Source organism: Eubalaena glacialis, chromosome 10 (genome assembly GCF_028564815.1).
Source record: "Eubalaena glacialis isolate mEubGla1 chromosome 10, mEubGla1.1.hap2.+ XY, whole genome shotgun sequence".
Taxonomy (NCBI): domain Eukaryota; kingdom Metazoa; phylum Chordata; class Mammalia; order Artiodactyla; family Balaenidae; genus Eubalaena; species Eubalaena glacialis.
In genome coordinates, this window is record NC_083725.1 from 122,617,502 (window position 1) to 122,634,085 (window position 16,584).

Here is a 16,584-nt window from a genome sequence, read left to right on the forward strand (position 1 = left end):
TTAGTTATCATCGCCATCTCAATTGAAAAAAGGTGGGAGCGAGGGTAGAGAAATGCAGGTTCCTGGTTTGGTCTCGGGTACCAGAGGAGGGAGATCATCAGACTAGGAAACCGGCCCCACCTTGCGTCCACCTCCACCTGGGCTGCCGGGGCCGGGAAAGAGAGCGCGAGGCTGTGGTAAGGGCTTGCGGGGGCGGGGCGAGGGTGCACCGAGAGGAGAGGGGCGCGCTGGGGGGCGGGGAAAGAGAGCGCAAGGGTGTGGTAAGGACGCGCTGGGGCGGGGCGAGGGTGCACCGAGAGGGGCGGGGCGCGCTGGAGGCGGGGAAAGAGAGCGCGAGGATGTGATAAGGGCTTGCAGGGGAGGGACTTTCGGGTGCGGGGCGCGCTCGGGGGCGGAGCGCGCACGTGACCGGTGGGCACCTGGCGCTGCGGGCTGCGGAGGAATATGGCGCTGTGGGCTTGTTCAGTTGTTCCCGCCCTCAGGCTTTGGGGCCTGGGAGGTGCGCGGCCCTGGACCCGCCGGCCTCGGTTTGTTCCGGGTGGCGGCGGCGGGGGTGGCGGCGGCGGGGGTGGCGGGCGGGGCCCAGGGCGGAGACTGAGCCCCTCAGGCGAGCGGGGGAGTCAGGCTTACCCCTGCGTGGTCGGCGGGACGATTGGAGGACCTGAAAATGGCAAGTCCCTGCTCACGCGGCCCTGAAGGGTGTTCCGGAGACACCCATGGCATTGGTTTCTCGTTTCTTCCCGGGGTATTTTGGGCGTGTATAAGCAACATTGCTTGTTCATTCTTGACATCCCGCCCCCTTTTTAGTTAGATTCTATTCTGTACCTGTCCTATTTTACTTAACATGTCTTGGAGTTACTTCCATTCTAAACATAAATGTTTTCTGAGTCTTTTATACTAATCTGTAGAATTCCATTATATGGATGTTTCATACTTTAACCAGTCTCTTGTTGAAACAGGTTCTAATCTTTAGTTATTACAGATAATGCTGTGTTGAATAACCTTGTTTGTACCTCACTTTTTGGATAAATTTCTAGTAGTGGAACTCCTGCGTCTACATTTTATTGCCCCACATAAAGGTCGTGCAGTTAATACTCCCACCAGAGTATGTTCATACCCCTACACAGGTTCATACACAATAATTGCACATTTTGAGTCCTTGTCTAGGAACTGAACCTACAAGTGGAAAAATCTTAAGGCCCATAGTTGCTAATCAGAGTAGTTCGGAAACTAACTTAAATGGCCACTAATGGTCAAGTGTTTACATAAATAATGGTACGTTCATTTAATGCCTTCTTACACAACTACCCAAAATATCGAAGAGTTTAATAAAGAAATACCAAGGAGGAGTCTTTCTTTCATCCAAGAAACTTTTAATTGGACTCATTATCTACCAGACTGTTCTAGATGCGAGGATGGAGCAGGGGTCAGACAAACTGTTGCCTCCATGGAGCTTATTCCAGTTTCAGAATCTGCAGGCAGTTGTGTGGGTGGGGCATGGCTAAATAGTGACCTGGTCTACCAGGTGCTGATCAGGAGACCGCCATCATTCAGTAAATCCGGCTCCCACTCCCCCCACCCCGCTGCCCCCGCCATCAAACAGAAGGCTTGAGGGTGCCTGTGAGGAGCAGTCCGTTTGCATAGGCTGTCTACCAGTTGGAATTTGTGCCTTTCGAGTTTGTATTTTAGGGCTCTTATAAGAAATTGTCCTTTGTTTCCCTTTCCCAGGCAGCATCCATGCTTGCCCCTCAGAGTACCCCTACTCCCAGTAAATCTCATTCCATGTAGCATATACTTTAAGTCATTCAGTATATTCTAGACATTCGGTAAAATTATGCCATGTGTTTTTCAGTGACAGACGTTTTACTTATGTAGATGAGAAATACACATCAAGTACCCTGAGTAATACCTTGCACGCAAGTAGGCACCCAACAATGGTAATGACTTCTACAACATGGGTATTTTTTCAACACCAGCAAGCAACTCTCCACTTTTCCACAGACACCGACCGGGTGTCAAATTTAACTGAATTCTGGCTCTGTCAACCTGGAGATAGCACCAGCTTCCACAGGTTAAGGGCTCAGTCCCACAAGACTGACACCACTTCAGCTGCCAATGCAGGTTCTCCTGTCCTTCTAACGAACTGACTGCAAATCGGAGGTTCCCACGACCCCCTCCTCTGGTTGGATTCACTTGCTAGAGTGGCTCACAGAATTCAGGAAACCAGTTTACTTACTAGATCGCGGGTTTATTATAAGGGATATTAAAGGATATGAATGAACAGCCAGATGAAGAGATATGTGTATAGGGCGAGGTGTGGAAGGGTTCTCAATACAGGAGCGTCTGTCCCTGTGGAGTTCAGGGCCTGGCACGTGGAAGTTTTCTGGTTCACCAACCTGGCAGCTCTCTGAACCCCCTCCTTTTGGGTTTTCATGGAGGCTCCAACCCTCTAATTGTGGTCGGTTCCCCTGGCAACAATATCCCCACCCTTAGGGGATTTCCAATAGTCACCTCATTAACATAAACTCAGTGTAGTTGTAAGAGGCTTGTTATGAATAACAAGACACCCATTTCACCTTCACGGCTCTGAAGTGATTTTAGGAACTGAGGCCAAAAGACCAAATATTGTAACAAAAGATGCTCCCATTGCTCTTAGGAAATTCAGAGGGTTCTGGGACAGAGACCAAAATATATATTTATTATAACTCACAGTATCGCAACTTCCCTCTCATTCCTTTTGTATTTCTCATAATAATTTGCATTTAGGAGGAGCTCCGTAAATGTTTGGGTGAGGACCTTAGATGAATAGATGTTGTTGATGCTGTGTGCAGGGGGGCATTTAATAGCTGTAGTTGGAACCAGAACCTTCTCTTTCCTTCCTAACCATCTGACTGGTTTTCATTGGAAAACCCCCTTTGGAGATTTCATTGACTTGCACTCAGAAGAGCTGCCTTGAGAGGTGCTTTTATGCAAGTCTTTGATGCAGCAGAACTTTCTTCAGAATCTAGGGGCATCTCTGCAAGAGCCTGGGGAGGAGTGGGGAAGCATTGTTTTCCCTGCTGCATGTATTTCCTGTACTTTCTGCTGGGAGGTTTACAGCTATGGATTTTTTTCAAAAGACTGTAGGAATCGTCTCTGGCTCCCTTGCTTTTAGCTTCGGCAGCTGAGGCTCAGGGTGCTTGAGTGACTTGATGAGACAGGCAGTGAGCTAGGGCTCTGACTCTCCTTTTGGTGTCCTCGGCCCTGCCTTCCCTTGCCACGTTCGTCTTTCTCATTACACACCTTTCTGAGGTCTGTTCTTTGGAAAAGCAAGATGATGCTTTGTGTGTCAGGAGAGGCATCACAAATGGACTGAGTGACCAGCAGGCCCCTGAGTTGCACTGTCATTTACCCCAGAGTGGAGTGTGGGAGTGCAGGAAGGGAAGGGGTGACAGGCACCCTAAAGGGAGGAGGGGGAGCCAGTACCGTCACCTTTCAGAGGCGGGCGAAGTGACTTCTCACTGGGTTCAGCAGTGGCTTCGTGAAGGAGGTGGCCTTGACTCTGGGAGACTTTGGACATGCTGAGGTGGAAAAAGGTCTTTTCAGGCAAAGGAGCTGGGTTTAGGGTGTACACAAGAACCAGGAAAGGAGGGGTCTGTGAGAGGGAGTAGCGAGGTTGAAGCCATCACTGGGGCGGGGTGTGTTGTGCTAAGATGTTAGGGCGCTCTTGGGGGCAGAGGGCGTCTGGGAAAGCCTCACCGGCAGTGTGTAAGCAGGTGGGTCTGTGCAGATTTTGCAGGAACGAGAAAAACCAAAGACAGAGCAAACAAGGGAGTGAGTTGGGGTCACACTCCTGGAAGATAAGCTCTGAATTGTCCTGACCTGTATCTAAAGATGTGCTTTTAGGGTGCGTATTTCTTGCTTGTATCACAAATGAGTAAAAGAAATACTCTGTTTCCTGCTTTTATGTCTGTATTCACTTTAGATTTATCAATCATTTGGGGAGGGTTGTCATTTCAGTTTGTTTAATCTCTTTTCCTGTCAGGGTGGAGGGGTCTACACCAAGGGCGATGTCCTGGAGGCGGGTCATCAGGCCCTTCTCCTGGAGGACGGGTGTGGTAGCTGCCAGCCCTTGGGGTGTGAGGAAGGTGCCCTGTGTGGTGGGGCTGGCCGTCTTGAACTCTGGGCGAGCTGCCAGAATGATACCAGGAGGTGATGGAGTTGTACAGCTCAGGCAGCTGCCAGATGAGGGCCCCGAGAGCAGATCAGTAAACCCAGAAGGCCTTCAGGCCCACACTCGGCTCTAGCCTACACGCCCCTAGTGGCTGCAGACTTGCTTCAGTGGGACGTTTTTCAGGTGCCGCTCCAAGCTCTATGCTGTCTGTGTTGCCCTTGTCTTCTTCCTGGTGCTTTCCTGGGTTTGGAGTCACTTACCGAGTCCTGATGCCTCTCCGAAGCCTGTGACTTGTTTATTGCGTGTCTTGCTCTTTTTTCTTGTGGAAGACCATCTCATACTCCTAACAGTTAAACTTGTGAGTGTCTCAGCTCCTGGCTTCTGGAGATGACCTGAGAAGCCTTCTAGAGTTTTGCAGGGAGACCCCCGAGGTCCATTCTGCCCACTGCCTTGCCTGGGTTATGTGATTTGTCTGGCTGCCACGTAATATGAGCAGCCTCTTGAATAGTTGTGAACGTTGAAGTCTCTGCAGCAGTTTGAATCCCTCACTGTTAGGATATGAATGTTTGTTTTTGGAATGGTGTCTTGAACCCACTTATCATCCTGGTAATATTTGGTGTAAAGTCTGAGACGTTTAACTTTCTTTAAATGTCACTGAGTATTTGTCACATCCCAGGTATGTTAGGGCGTATGGCTCTGCAGAGAGTGTCCGCAGAGACCCCGCAAAGGGATGTTCTCGGCTCTAGCTTGAGCCTTCAGCACTAGCCTTTGATAACAGGAATTGTGAAATGATACTTTCCTTATTTGCACAGTTCCCATTAACCTGAAATACGTCTTGATTTCTGAGTGTATTTTATCCACGATAAGAAAGGTGGTCGTTTGGGGGCAGGAGGGAAGTGTGTGGTCATTCTCAGTGGTGGGGTTGCGGGAGGGGAGACACGGCCCATTCTTGCTAGCATGAACTGGATTCTCATCGGTTGCCTGGCTGCTCTCCTTTTCCTGTCAGTATTGCAGGTGGAGGAAGGCCCATATCTTTTTCTGCCGGTGCCTCAAGTGTCTCTGGAAGTGGAGGCCACAGTCCGAAGTTTCTCCTGCAGGACGTTGCCGAGCTGATTAAAACCAGAGCCTGCCAGAGGGTGGTGGTCATGGCGGGGGCCGGCATCAGCACACCCAGCGGCGTCCCAGACTTCAGGTGCCCGTGCAGTCCCCGTGCCCCTCCCTGGCTGCCTGGGGCTCACTCCACTTCCCGGCTCTCTCCTGAAGGGCTCAGAGCCTCTTGCTTCTCTCTGCAGGTCTCCAGGGACCGGCTACTACAGCAACCTCCAGCAGTACAAGATCCCCTACCCCGAGGCCATTTTTGAGCTCTCATTTTTCTTTCGCGATCCCAAGCCGTTTTTCACTTTTGCCAAGGAGCTGTACCCTGGGAACTATAGGCCTAATGCCACTCACTACTTCCTGCGACTGCTGCACGACAAGGGGCTGCTTCTGCGGCTGTACACACAGAACATCGACGGGCTGGAGAGAGGTGAGACCTCCGTCCCGTCTCACATCGTCTCGCTCCTGCAGGGAAGGCTCAGGTGCCTGTTTCTAGGTAGGGCTGAGGCCTAGTGCTTATTCCCCATCCTTGTGACTGATTTTGAGCCAAAAAGTTTTGCCTTTGTCCCCCCCAAAAAAATGTCCTCTGTGTGTTTAAGTATCACTGTTGGGACCTCATTGTGGACCCATTTTCCGGGCTGTGAGTTTGGGATAGAACTAAAGTTGACATTGGGAGCTTCTGATCCGATGATTTCTTTTCTTTTCTTTTTAGATGTATATATTTTCAAATATTTATTTATTTATTTATTTGGCTGCATCAGGTCTTAGTTGCGGCACGCAGGATCTTTGTTGCGGTGCGTGGGCTTCTCTCTAGTTGTGGCGCACGGGCTCCAGAGCACGTGGGCTCAGTCGTTGCAGTACACAGGCTCTCTAGTCGTGGCACGTGGGCTTAGTTGCCCCGCGGCACGTGGGATATTCGGTCCCCGACCAGGGATCAAACCCACGTCCTCTGCGTTGGAAGGTGGATTCTTAACCACTGGACCACAAGTGAAGTCCCCTGATGATCTCTTTTTAAAAGTTTTCATTATGGGATTTTCCGAGCACACAAAAGTGAAGAGAAGAATGTAATGAATCCTCATGTCCTCGTCACCTCGTCCTGGCTAGTCCTGTTTAATCTGTGTCCTACCCCCACCTTCTCTCTCACCCCCAGCTGTTTTGAAGCAGATCCCTCTTGTCATAAATTTAATACATAAATCCAGCAGTGGATATCTTTAGAAGATAAAGACTTTTAAAACACAACCATGATATCATTATCACACAAAGAAATCACTAATAATTCCTTAAGATCATCAAACTCAGTGTGTGGTGATTTCTTGATTGTCTCGGTGGCGGCCACAACCAGTGATTCATGGGTCATACTGTCATACTGACCTCTGGCCGTGCACCCTAGAGAAGCAGTTGCTGGGGCCTCTTAAGTGCAGTGACGCTGACAGGTGCTGACAGGCAGCTCTCAGCAAGCCAGCAGCAGCTCAGCCAGGCTGTGGATGTGTTGTGATTTGAAAAATGGAGTTCTCTCGACTCCAGGAAAATGTTTCTTTGCTAGAAGGACTCTACAGCTTGGAACCACATAGGCAGCAGCGAATACCCCATGGGGACAATCTCTCTCCTGGAGATGCAGCAGGGCGGGCCTCGTGGGAAGGCGGGAGTGTGTGGCTGTGAGCCTCGGCATATGTACAGTGAGGACAGTGGGAAACCACTGCAGCTAGGACCAGGTCTGTGTACCTACAGCCTTCCAAAGCTGATGGTGATAACAAAAACTTCATGATAAGTTACCTTTTGTCTGTTTTTCTACAGGTTTTTGGAAATGTATTTATAGTATTTTCTCACTTTTACTCGGTGTCTGTAGCATAGAAAATGTTTTTCTTAGTATTGGGTGTAATTTTATCTGGACTTAATCAAATGTTTTTTCTACTGTGTTTTCACAGGCTTTGTTTTAACTGTGATTCGGCTCCATGTTGGAGCCTCACCCCTGAGCTTATTCTGATCAGTGGGGTGTCGTTTGTAGGTGACAGAGGCGGGGACATCGGGCTTCCACCAAGGGCTGTGACTCCTGGAGGGCCTGCTGAGCCCAGAGGTTACACTAAGGGGCTTGCGCCCAAGCTGGGGGCAGCAGCACTTAGCTTTGCTTTGAATTTCAGCATCTGGCATCCCTGCCTCAAAGCTCGTTGAAGCTCACGGATCCTTTGCCTCTGCCACCTGCACCGTGTGCCGAAGACCCTTCCCAGGAGAGGACTTTTGGGTGAGTTGTCACACTGACAGTTCTCTCCCTTCTGCCTTTCTCACTGGGAGTAAGCTGGAGAAGTGGTGTTTCCTAAGCATCGTGTCGGTAGGACAACAGAACAGTAATACTATGAAAATGTTTTCATTTTTAAGTTAGAAAAGTAATATGTACTTGTAAAAAATTAAGGCAATACAAACAACAAGGATTTACTGTAGCATAGGGAACTATACATTCAATAGCTTTAATAACCTATAAGGGAAAAGAATAAAAAAAGAATATGTATACATACATATATATATACATGTATAACCGAATCACTTTGCTGTACACCTGAAACTAATACAATATTGTAAACCAACTGTACTTCAATTTTTAAAAAATGTGCAAGTCCTGACTCCCAGTACCTGTAAATATAAACTTATTGGGCCATAGGATCTTTGCAGATTTAAAAAAAAAATAAGGCAATAGAGAAATATATAGGGAAAAATGAATCTGCCTTCATCCAGTTCCTGTAGCCCACTTTTAGCAGTTTGTTGTATAATGTTCCAGGCCTTAAAAAAAGAAGTATATGTATATACAAACATACATGCACATTTCTGGGTACTTACACCCACACACAGTTACAATTTTTTTTCATTAATGGGATCATTAAGATTAATATTGTGCAACATGCTTTGTCACTGAGCAAAATTTCATGGATACTTTGTGTCAATAACTACAGCTCTACTTACTGTTTTTAGTAACTATAGAGCATTCCATTTAGCAATTCACCTGTTGTGGGATATTTTATGATGTTTGTGATTTTGTACTATTAAAAATAATACAGGGCTTCCCTGGTGGCGCAGTGGTTGAGAATCTGCCTGCCAATGCAGGGGACATGGGTTCGAGCCCTGGTCTGGGAAGGTCCCACATGCCGCGGAGCAACTAAGCCCGTGCGCCACAACTACTGAGCCTGCGCGTCTGGAGCCTGTGCTCCACAACAAGAGAGGCCGCGATAGTGAGAGGCCCGCGCACCGCGATGAAGAGTGGCCCCGCTTGCCGCAACTAGAGAAAGCCCTCGCACAGAAACGAAGACCCAACACAGCCATAAATAAATAAATAAATAAAATTAAAAAAAAAAAAAAATACAGTAATGATACCCATGTTTACACCTCTGTGTACTTCTGGGAATATTTGGGAATAGAATGGTTTTTTTTTTTTAATTTTATTGAAGTATAGTTGATTTACAATGTTGTGTTTAATTTCTGCTGTACAGCAGAGTGACCAGTTATACATATATATATTCTTTTTCATATTCTTTTCCATTATGCTTTATCACAGGATATTGAATATAGTTCCCTGTGCTATACTGTAGGCCCTTGTAGTTTATCCATCCTATATATAATAGTTTGCATTTGCTAATCCCACACTCCCAATCCATCTCTCCCACACCTCCCTACCCCTTGGCAACCACAAGTCTGTTCTCTATGTCTGTGAGTCCGTTTCTGTTTCGTAGATATGTTCATTTGTGTGGTATTTTAGATTCCACGTATAAGTGATATCCTATGATATTTGTCTTTCTCTTTCTGACTTACTTTGCTTAGTATGATCATCTCTAGGTCCATCCATGTGGCTGCAAATGGCATTATTTCAGTCTTTTAAATGGCTGAGTAATATTCCATTGTATATATCTATATACACCACATCTTCTTTATCCTAGAATGGGTTTTTTTTTAACATTTTTATTTTACTTTATTTATTTATTTTAAAAAATTATTTATTTATTTATTTATTTGGCTGCGTTGGGTCTTAGCTGTGGCATGCAGGATCTTTCATTGTGGTGTGCGGGCTCTTTATTGTGGCATGCGAGCGTCTCTCTAGTTGTGGTGTGCGGGCTCTAGAGTGCGCGGGCTCAGTAGTTGTGGCACGCAGGCATGTGGGATCTTAGTTCCCCAACCAGGGATCAAACCCGCATCCCCTGCATTGGAAGGCGGATTTTTTTTGGTGGGGGCATATAGTTGTTTTACAATGTTGTGTTAGTTTCTACTGTACAGCAAAGTGGAGTTCCCTGTGCTATACAGCAGGTTCTCGTTAGTTATCTATTTTATCCACATCAGTGTATACATGTCAATCCCAGTCTCCCAATTCATCCCACCACCACCCCCACCCCTGCCTCGGTGTCCATACATTTGTTCTCTACATCTGTGTCTCTATTTCTGCCTTGCAAACTGGTTCATCTGTACCATTTTTCTAGATTCCACATATATGCGTTAACATACGATATTTGTTTTTCTCTTTCTGACTTACTTCACTCTGTATGACAGTCTCTAGGTCCATCCACATCTCTACAAATGACCCAATTTCGTTCCTTTTTACGACTGAGTAATATTGCATTGTATATATGTACCACATCTTCTTTATCCATTCCTCTGTTGATGGACATTTAGGTTGGCAATCACGGATCTTTTTGTTGTCTCCATAGTTTTGCCCTTTCCAGAATGTCATAGAGTTGGAATCATACAATATGCAGCCTTTTCTCACTGGCTTCTTTCACTTAGCATTATGTATTTAAGGTTCCTCCATGTCTTTTCATGGCCTGATAAGCACTTTTTTTTTTTTTTTTAAGGCTAATATTCCATTTGCTGGATGTAACACAGTTTGTTTATCCATTCACCTACTAAAGGACATCTTGATTGCTTCCAAGTTTTGGCAATTATGAATAAAGTTGCTATAAACATCCATGTGCAGGTTTTTATGTGGACATAAGTTCTCAGTTTCTTTGGGTAAATACCAAGGAGCGTGATTGCTGAATCCTATGGTAAGACTACGTTTAGTTTGTGTCTTCCAGAGTGGCTGCCCCATTTTGCATTCCCAGCAGCAGTGAATGTGAGTTCCTGTTGCTCCACATCCTCGTAAGCACTTGCTGTTGTCAGTGTTCTGATTTTGGCCGTTCTTAATAGGTGTGTAGTGGAATATCATTGTTTAATTTGCAATTTCCTAGTGACATATGTTGAACTTGTTTCATATGCTCATTTACCATCTGTATATCTTCTTTGGTGAGGTCTTGGGCTCATTTTTTAACTGGGTTGCCCATTTTCTTATTGTTGAATTTTAAGAATTCTTTGTGTATTTTGGATAACCCTTCTTTATGAGATGTGTCTTTTGCATATTTTCTCCCAGTCTGTGACTTGTCATCTCATCCTCTTGACATTGTCTTTCACAGAGGAGTTTTTAATTTTAATGAAGCCTGACTTACCATATTTTTCTTTCATCGATCATCTTCTTCCAGATTGTGTTGGCTATTCTGAGTCTTTTGCTTTCCATATCAACTTTAGAATCAGTCTGTTGCTATCTATTCTCTGCATATTTTAAAAAACTTTTCTCTTTGGAATTTTGCACTTTACTATGGTATGTCTCTATATGGATTTCCTTTTATTTATTCTGCTTAAAAATTGTTTTCCTTTCATCGATCATCTTCCAGATTGTGTTGGCTATTCTGAGTCTTTTGCTTTCCATATCAACTTTAGAATCAGTCTGTTGCTATCTATTCTCTGCATATTTTTAAAAACTTTTCTCTTTGGAGTTTTGTACTTTACTATGGTATGTCTCCATATGGATTTCCTTTTATTTATTCTGCTTAAAAATTGTAGAGCTTTCTGAATCTGAGGTTTGATATCTTTCATTTTTGCTGAAAAATCCTCAGTCATGATCCCTTCAGACAGTGACTGCCCCACCATGTCCTGTCCTCTCTCTGTGGACCTTGGGTTAAACATCTCTGAGACTGGTTCACAGTGTCCGCAGCCCTTGGCGGCTCTTCTCTGCATCCCATCTTGCTCCTCTTTGTGCTGCATTCTGAGTTTTTCTCCTGATCTACTTTCCAGTTTATCGATATTCTATTCTGTCTTAGAGGATAAAGCCCTTCCACTGAGCTTTAATTTTCGATACTCTACTTTTTATTACTGGAAGTTCTATCTGGTTCTTTTTCAAATCCATGACATTATTTTGTATAGCTTTCTATCTCCAATAGATATTTCAAGCCTGTCTTTTTAAAAATTTACACATGATAGAGTTTTTAATCTGTATCTGCTAATATCTGAAGTCCTTGACTAGTCCATTTCTTTTGTCTGTTGTTTCTGCTGGTCCTTACTGGGTTCAGCCTGCAAAAACAAATCCCAGTAGCTGTAAAGGTTTATCTTAGAAGCCAGGTGTCTTTTTCCTTAGTTTCCTCCTCTAATGTCTAGCCCACGCATGAATCCAAGTGTAGCAGGATATAATAATAGCTTACATCTGCTTCACCTTGGCCTGCAAGGAGGAGGTCTGTGGAAAATGTTGTGACTCATAACTCCAGCCAGTGAGTTGAAGCTGACCTGAATGTCTTCAGGGCTAAGGTGATGATGTCAGGATCACTTCAGCTAAAATCAGGGACAAATTTATACCGCCATTTTCATTGAATAATGCCTGTTGTAGGCCAAATGCCTACAGAGTACTTCTGAGGACTATATAATCAGTACAGTTGACCTTTGAACACGGGTTTGAACTGTGTGGGTCCACTCATATGTGGATTTTTTTCAATAAATGTGTACTCCAGGACTACTTGATCCGTGGTTGGTTGAATCACAGATGCGGAACCACAGATACCGAGGAACCATCTGTACAGAGGGCTGACTCTAAGTTCTGTATAGATTTTCAGTTGTGCGGAGGGTTGGTGCCCCGACCCCTGTGTTCCAAGGTCAGCTGTGTTTCCTCAGCACCTGCATATGTCTGATAAGCACCCCAGGTGCAGAGCGTAGTGTTCAATGTGGTGGATATCGTATGGTGTCCAGGATCTGCTTTCAAATACTGCAACCTCCCCAAATTCTGGGGTGCTCTATGAAACTGGCGGAGTGTCAATAATTGCTGAAGCTGGGTTCATTATATACAGGGGGCTTCACTGTACTACTGTCTCAGCTGTGGAATGTTTGACAGTTTCTCAATAAGAAGTTGTTTTTGCCTTTTCCTTTTAAAGTGTGTTGTGACAGCTTCCTTGGGCCCACTTTCTCTCTGTGTCACCCCAGGCCGACGTGATGGTGGACAGGGTCCCACGCTGCCCGGTCTGCACTGGCGTCGTGAAGCCCGACATCGTGTTCTTTGGGGAGATGCTGCCCCACAGGTTCCTGCTGCATCTGGCTGACTTCCCCATGGCAGACCTGCTGCTCATCCTTGGGACCTCTCTGGAGGTTTGTCAGCAGGCCTTGTGGTGCACAGACGTGGGGAGAAGGCTGGCGGGACGAGGCAGAGGAGGCGGGGCTGGTGGGACAGACACTCTGGGGCCACACCTTTGGAAGATGAGTGGATTCAACATGCGACGAGGCAGAGGTGTTCCAGGCCTAGACTGGGGAGCAGGGAGGACGCTCAGCGTTGGAGGTGTCCAGGGTGCAGGCGGGCACAATGCGCAAGGGGAAGGGGTGTGGGAGGCGGGAGGCGGGAGCAGGTCTCCCAGGTCGTATCACCGAGACCGACCTTGTGTAGAAGCAGTGAAACCAGGGATGTAGCTGGTCATCCTCGGGATCAGAGAGACCCGGGGACGGGCTGAAGTGAGCAGATGTCCAGGAGGACTGCGGGGCCGCGGGAGGCGGCAGGGAGGGAACGGCTGGACTCGGAGGCTGGCGTCACTTTGCGGACCGAAGAGAGAGGCATCTGTCTCTTCGTGGGGTCAGGGCCTTTGCTGGGGAGGAGGAATCTGGATCGGGGATGCGGAGTTCAGTCCTGCACACGTGTGTTTGAGGTGCCTGGGAGATGCATCTGGATTTGCAGCTCAGGAGACTTCTAAAGGACGTGATGAGACCCTGAAATGGGCTGTGCCTGATTGGATGCAGGCACCAAGGGGCAGCGGGGCCAGAAAGACCTGTGCCTGGGGCCCCAGCCAGTCAGAGGCCCAGAGCTGTGTGTTTTTTCAGTGAACCTGCCTGCTGTGTGCCGGGCCCTGCTGCAGTGTGTGTGTCAGGAACCCCTCAGTGGTGGCCCCTCTGTGAGGCGCCAGGCCCTTGCTCTCAGGGAGCGAGACCAGATAGACGAGCTGTCGTGTCACTGGTGAGTGTGGATGAGGAGGGCAGGGAAAATGGTGTGCGTGAACTTTAGCAGGGAGGCCCACAGGATCCAGGAGATGTCGGAAGAGAAAGGGGGCGTGGATGAGAGGGAGGCTGGGGTCGGGGGGAACAAGGGCATCGAGACCCAGTGGTGGGAGCGCTACTGAAGAAATGACACGGATGCTGGGTTTTCTCCGGATCTGAGGTCTCACTGTCAGTCTGTGCTGTCCCTCCAAGGCTGCAGGGGCTGTGGCAGAGAGGTCCTGAGGGCTGGGGAGGGCGGGCGCTGTGCTCCTCACGTTGGGGCAATTTTTCAGGTGGAACCTTTCGCCAGCTTGTCTGAGGCCGTGCGGAGCTCGGTGCCCCGACTGCTCATCAACCGGGACTTGGTGGGGTCCTTGGCTAGGCATCCTCGGGGCAGGGATGTGGTCCAGCTGGGGGACGTGGTTCACGGTGTGAAGAGGCTGGTGGAGCTTCTGGGCTGGACGGAGGAGATGCGGGACCTCATCCAGCGGGAAACTGGAAAGGTAGGGGCTGCTGAGAGTCACGGGAGGGGCCATCTCTTCTGCTCTGGGGTCTGGTCAACCTGGAGTGGCGCCCTCTTTGGCTAAAACAGTAACAGTAATAGGTAATATTGCTGTTAACCCTGTACCAGGCACTGTTTGGCGCCACCTGTGTGCTTATGAATCGGGTGCTGTGATTCTTAATACCTCTGTTTAGAGATGAAGAAACTGATGCTTCGTGCCTGCTGAGGGGCAGAGTGGAGATGAGGGTCCAGGCAGACAGGGCTGTCGTTCTGCAGTCGTCACACTTCAGCTGTCTTCGTACCCTAAACTAAAGGAGCACTCCAGGATAAGATGTGATTCTGAAGTTCTCTGAACCTGTGTGGGATGACGCTTTTAGGAGATAATCAGCGTGAGAGGAGTTGACGTATCATCTGCTGAGCGTAGAAAGTCAGAGAGCCTTGATCTCTCTAGATGTCAAACCTCCTATAAACAAGTGAAGTTACAGAAAATACAGTTTCCCATGAGAATCAGTTAGCATGTGTAGCCTTGATGTGAGGGGTTATTTTCTACAGGGGGCAGCATTAAGCATTTGAAGTCCAGCTGTCTCAGAGGATTATTTATGATTACAGCCAGGTATAACACTGCTGAAAGTGGACTTCACCAGAATGCTGTAATTTATGTTCTTGCTGTCTTGGGAAACCTCTCCACCCTTTGGCCGTGACTGCTTCAGGACTCAGGGCCATGAGTCAGCCCTTTCCTCTCACCTCCACTGGCAAAAGCCCCCAGCCTCTGGCTACAGCCTGATTTCTTACCAATCGGAACCAAAGCAAGAAGAATATGAGGCTTTTTAAAGATATAAGACTTTGCAGTTATATTGTTTTCATGATATTAGACATTATTGCCTTTCAATCCAGAGTTTGGCTCTTAGGGATAAGATGTAGGACGGTGCCATTTCTCATCTCATTATATGGAGGAAATAAAGACCATCAAATGTTAAAGTCACGTTGCTGGGTCACTTAATGGAAGCAGAGTCCGGCTAACACGGATGCTTACACTTTACACCTCGAGAGGAACCGTAGCAGATGCCTTGCTCACAGGGGAGTAGAGATCTTGGTCAGATCCGCCTGGCAGCTTACATAGGAGCCTTTCTGTGGCTGACTTCCTACTTCCATGTAACAGCAAGACGAAGTCAAGTAGCCTCTGTGCACCTTTGGAATTATAGTGCTATAGGATTTGACCTGTGCTATTTTCTAGTTCCACAGAAATTTGTGTAAAGTTACGATTTTAGGGGTTTACTTATTTTAAAAGAGTTGCTGTCCAAGAATAACACTAAGGGATGAGCTGAAGTCTAAGTTGGATTACTTTTCCGAACAGTGAGTGCACTTGAGTACATCTTGACTAGTTACTTAAGCGAAGCCCTCCATTTAGCCACCCAGTTTTGCCCAGCCCTGCTGGCATCGTCTTAACTTGGTTGAACAGCAGCATTTGCAGACAGAAAAGCTTCCGTTTTAGGAAATAATTCAATTCCAGGCCCTGAGATGTGCCCAGGTATGTTTTCAGATAACCAGTTTCCTCTCTCCTTTGTGTTCCAGATTGATGGTTGGGACAAAGGAGAGTGAGGGCTGCTCCTCACACCAGAAATGGCTATACGGGAGTCGCTGCCCATTTCTGATGAGCCCTCTGCCTGAAGAACAGCTCGGGCACGTTTACAAATTTTGGCTGAACCAGAACATGCGACCTGAGGCTGCCCCTGGAGTGTCTTCCCAGGTCATAAGAGTCTGTGCACTCAGGGCCACCCCAGCCACAGATGTGCAGGAGCTGCCTGGCCTTTTTGCCGAAGCTCTTAATGCCACAAGCGTTCTTCTGATGGTGAACCTCTTGAACTCAGACAATCTGGAACCCCAGACTGGACTCCATCTGAAGGCCAGGTTCAGCATCTGTCCACTTGGGTCGAGCAGCCCCAGTCACACCCCAAGTGTGGGCCTGGGTCCCAGGTAATGCACTAGGGTTTTCTAGCACGTTGGCCTCTTTAGTAGGTTTATTTTGAGAGATTGTCCTTCATTTCTGGCATGAAGTAAACTGTAATAGAGAAACTGGGCATCCCTTCATTTTTGTCTCCTAAAAGGGAAGATGAACGTGGAAAGGGGAGCTTGGGGGTCTGTGGGTGTCTTTCCTCTACTGAAACAACCCGAGGACTGAGAACATTTGTCCCTGCTTCATCTCGGAGATGGGCATACTGCCCTCTTCCAGCTCAGGTCCACGGGACCTTCAAAGCACCCAGCACCCCTCATGAAGGTCATCCCATCCTGTTCACTCAACCCCGATGCCTTTCCCATCAACCCCTAGAAACTCATCTGTTCCAGACCATTCCAGCAGCTTCCCGTCTGTCTCTACTCTCCCCCACCAGGCCTTCTTCCAGTAATGCTGCTAGAATTAACCTCTGAGACAGAAGGCATTACTCACTTGGAAACCTTGCCTGGCTCCCTGACCTGTGCGCAGGCCACACTGCTGTCTGGGCAGAACACACTGTGACCTTCCTGCTTTTGTACAGGCCTCTGCTGGGGT

General features: G+C 47.5%; 1 protein-coding gene across 4 annotated transcripts; it reads left to right on the forward strand.

Moving 5' to 3' along the window:
* Positions 1-385: 385 nt before the first annotated feature.
* Positions 386-16,445, forward strand: SIRT3 (sirtuin 3). Of its 4 annotated transcripts, XR_009702383.1 has the most exons (8): positions 386-527; positions 5,160-5,345; positions 5,446-5,744; positions 7,387-7,487; positions 12,503-12,664; positions 13,831-14,040; positions 15,612-16,013; positions 16,427-16,445. XR_009702383.1 is itself a non-coding variant. In XM_061203963.1 (7 exons), the coding sequence occupies exons 1-7, from the start codon at positions 445-447 to the stop codon at positions 15,636-15,638; spliced, it is 1,068 nt and encodes a 355-aa protein (XP_061059946.1). In that variant the 5' UTR covers positions 386-444; the 3' UTR covers positions 15,639-16,083. The 4 variants fall into 4 exon arrangements, 3 of the variants coding, with proteins under 3 accessions (XP_061059946.1, XP_061059948.1, XP_061059947.1); XM_061203963.1 differs by lacking the exon at positions 16,427-16,445 and having other exon boundaries at positions 15,612-16,083; XM_061203965.1 differs by lacking the exons at positions 13,831-14,040; positions 16,427-16,445 and having other exon boundaries at positions 15,612-16,083.
* Positions 16,446-16,584: the final 139 nt, after the last annotated feature.

Excerpts from the sequence above, each read along its gene's own strand:
- SIRT3 (XM_061203963.1), top strand. The coding sequence starts at position 445 with ATGGCGCTGTGGGCTTGTTCAGTTGTTCCCGCCCTCAGGCTTTGGGGC. Across the intron at positions 528-5,159 it reads CCCTGGACCCGCCGGCCTCG|TATTGCAGGTGGAGGAAGGC; the intron begins GTTTGTTCCGGG and ends TTTTCCTGTCAG. Across the intron at positions 12,665-13,830 it reads TCCTTGGGACCTCTCTGGAG|GTGGAACCTTTCGCCAGCTT; the intron begins GTTTGTCAGCAG and ends GCAATTTTTCAG.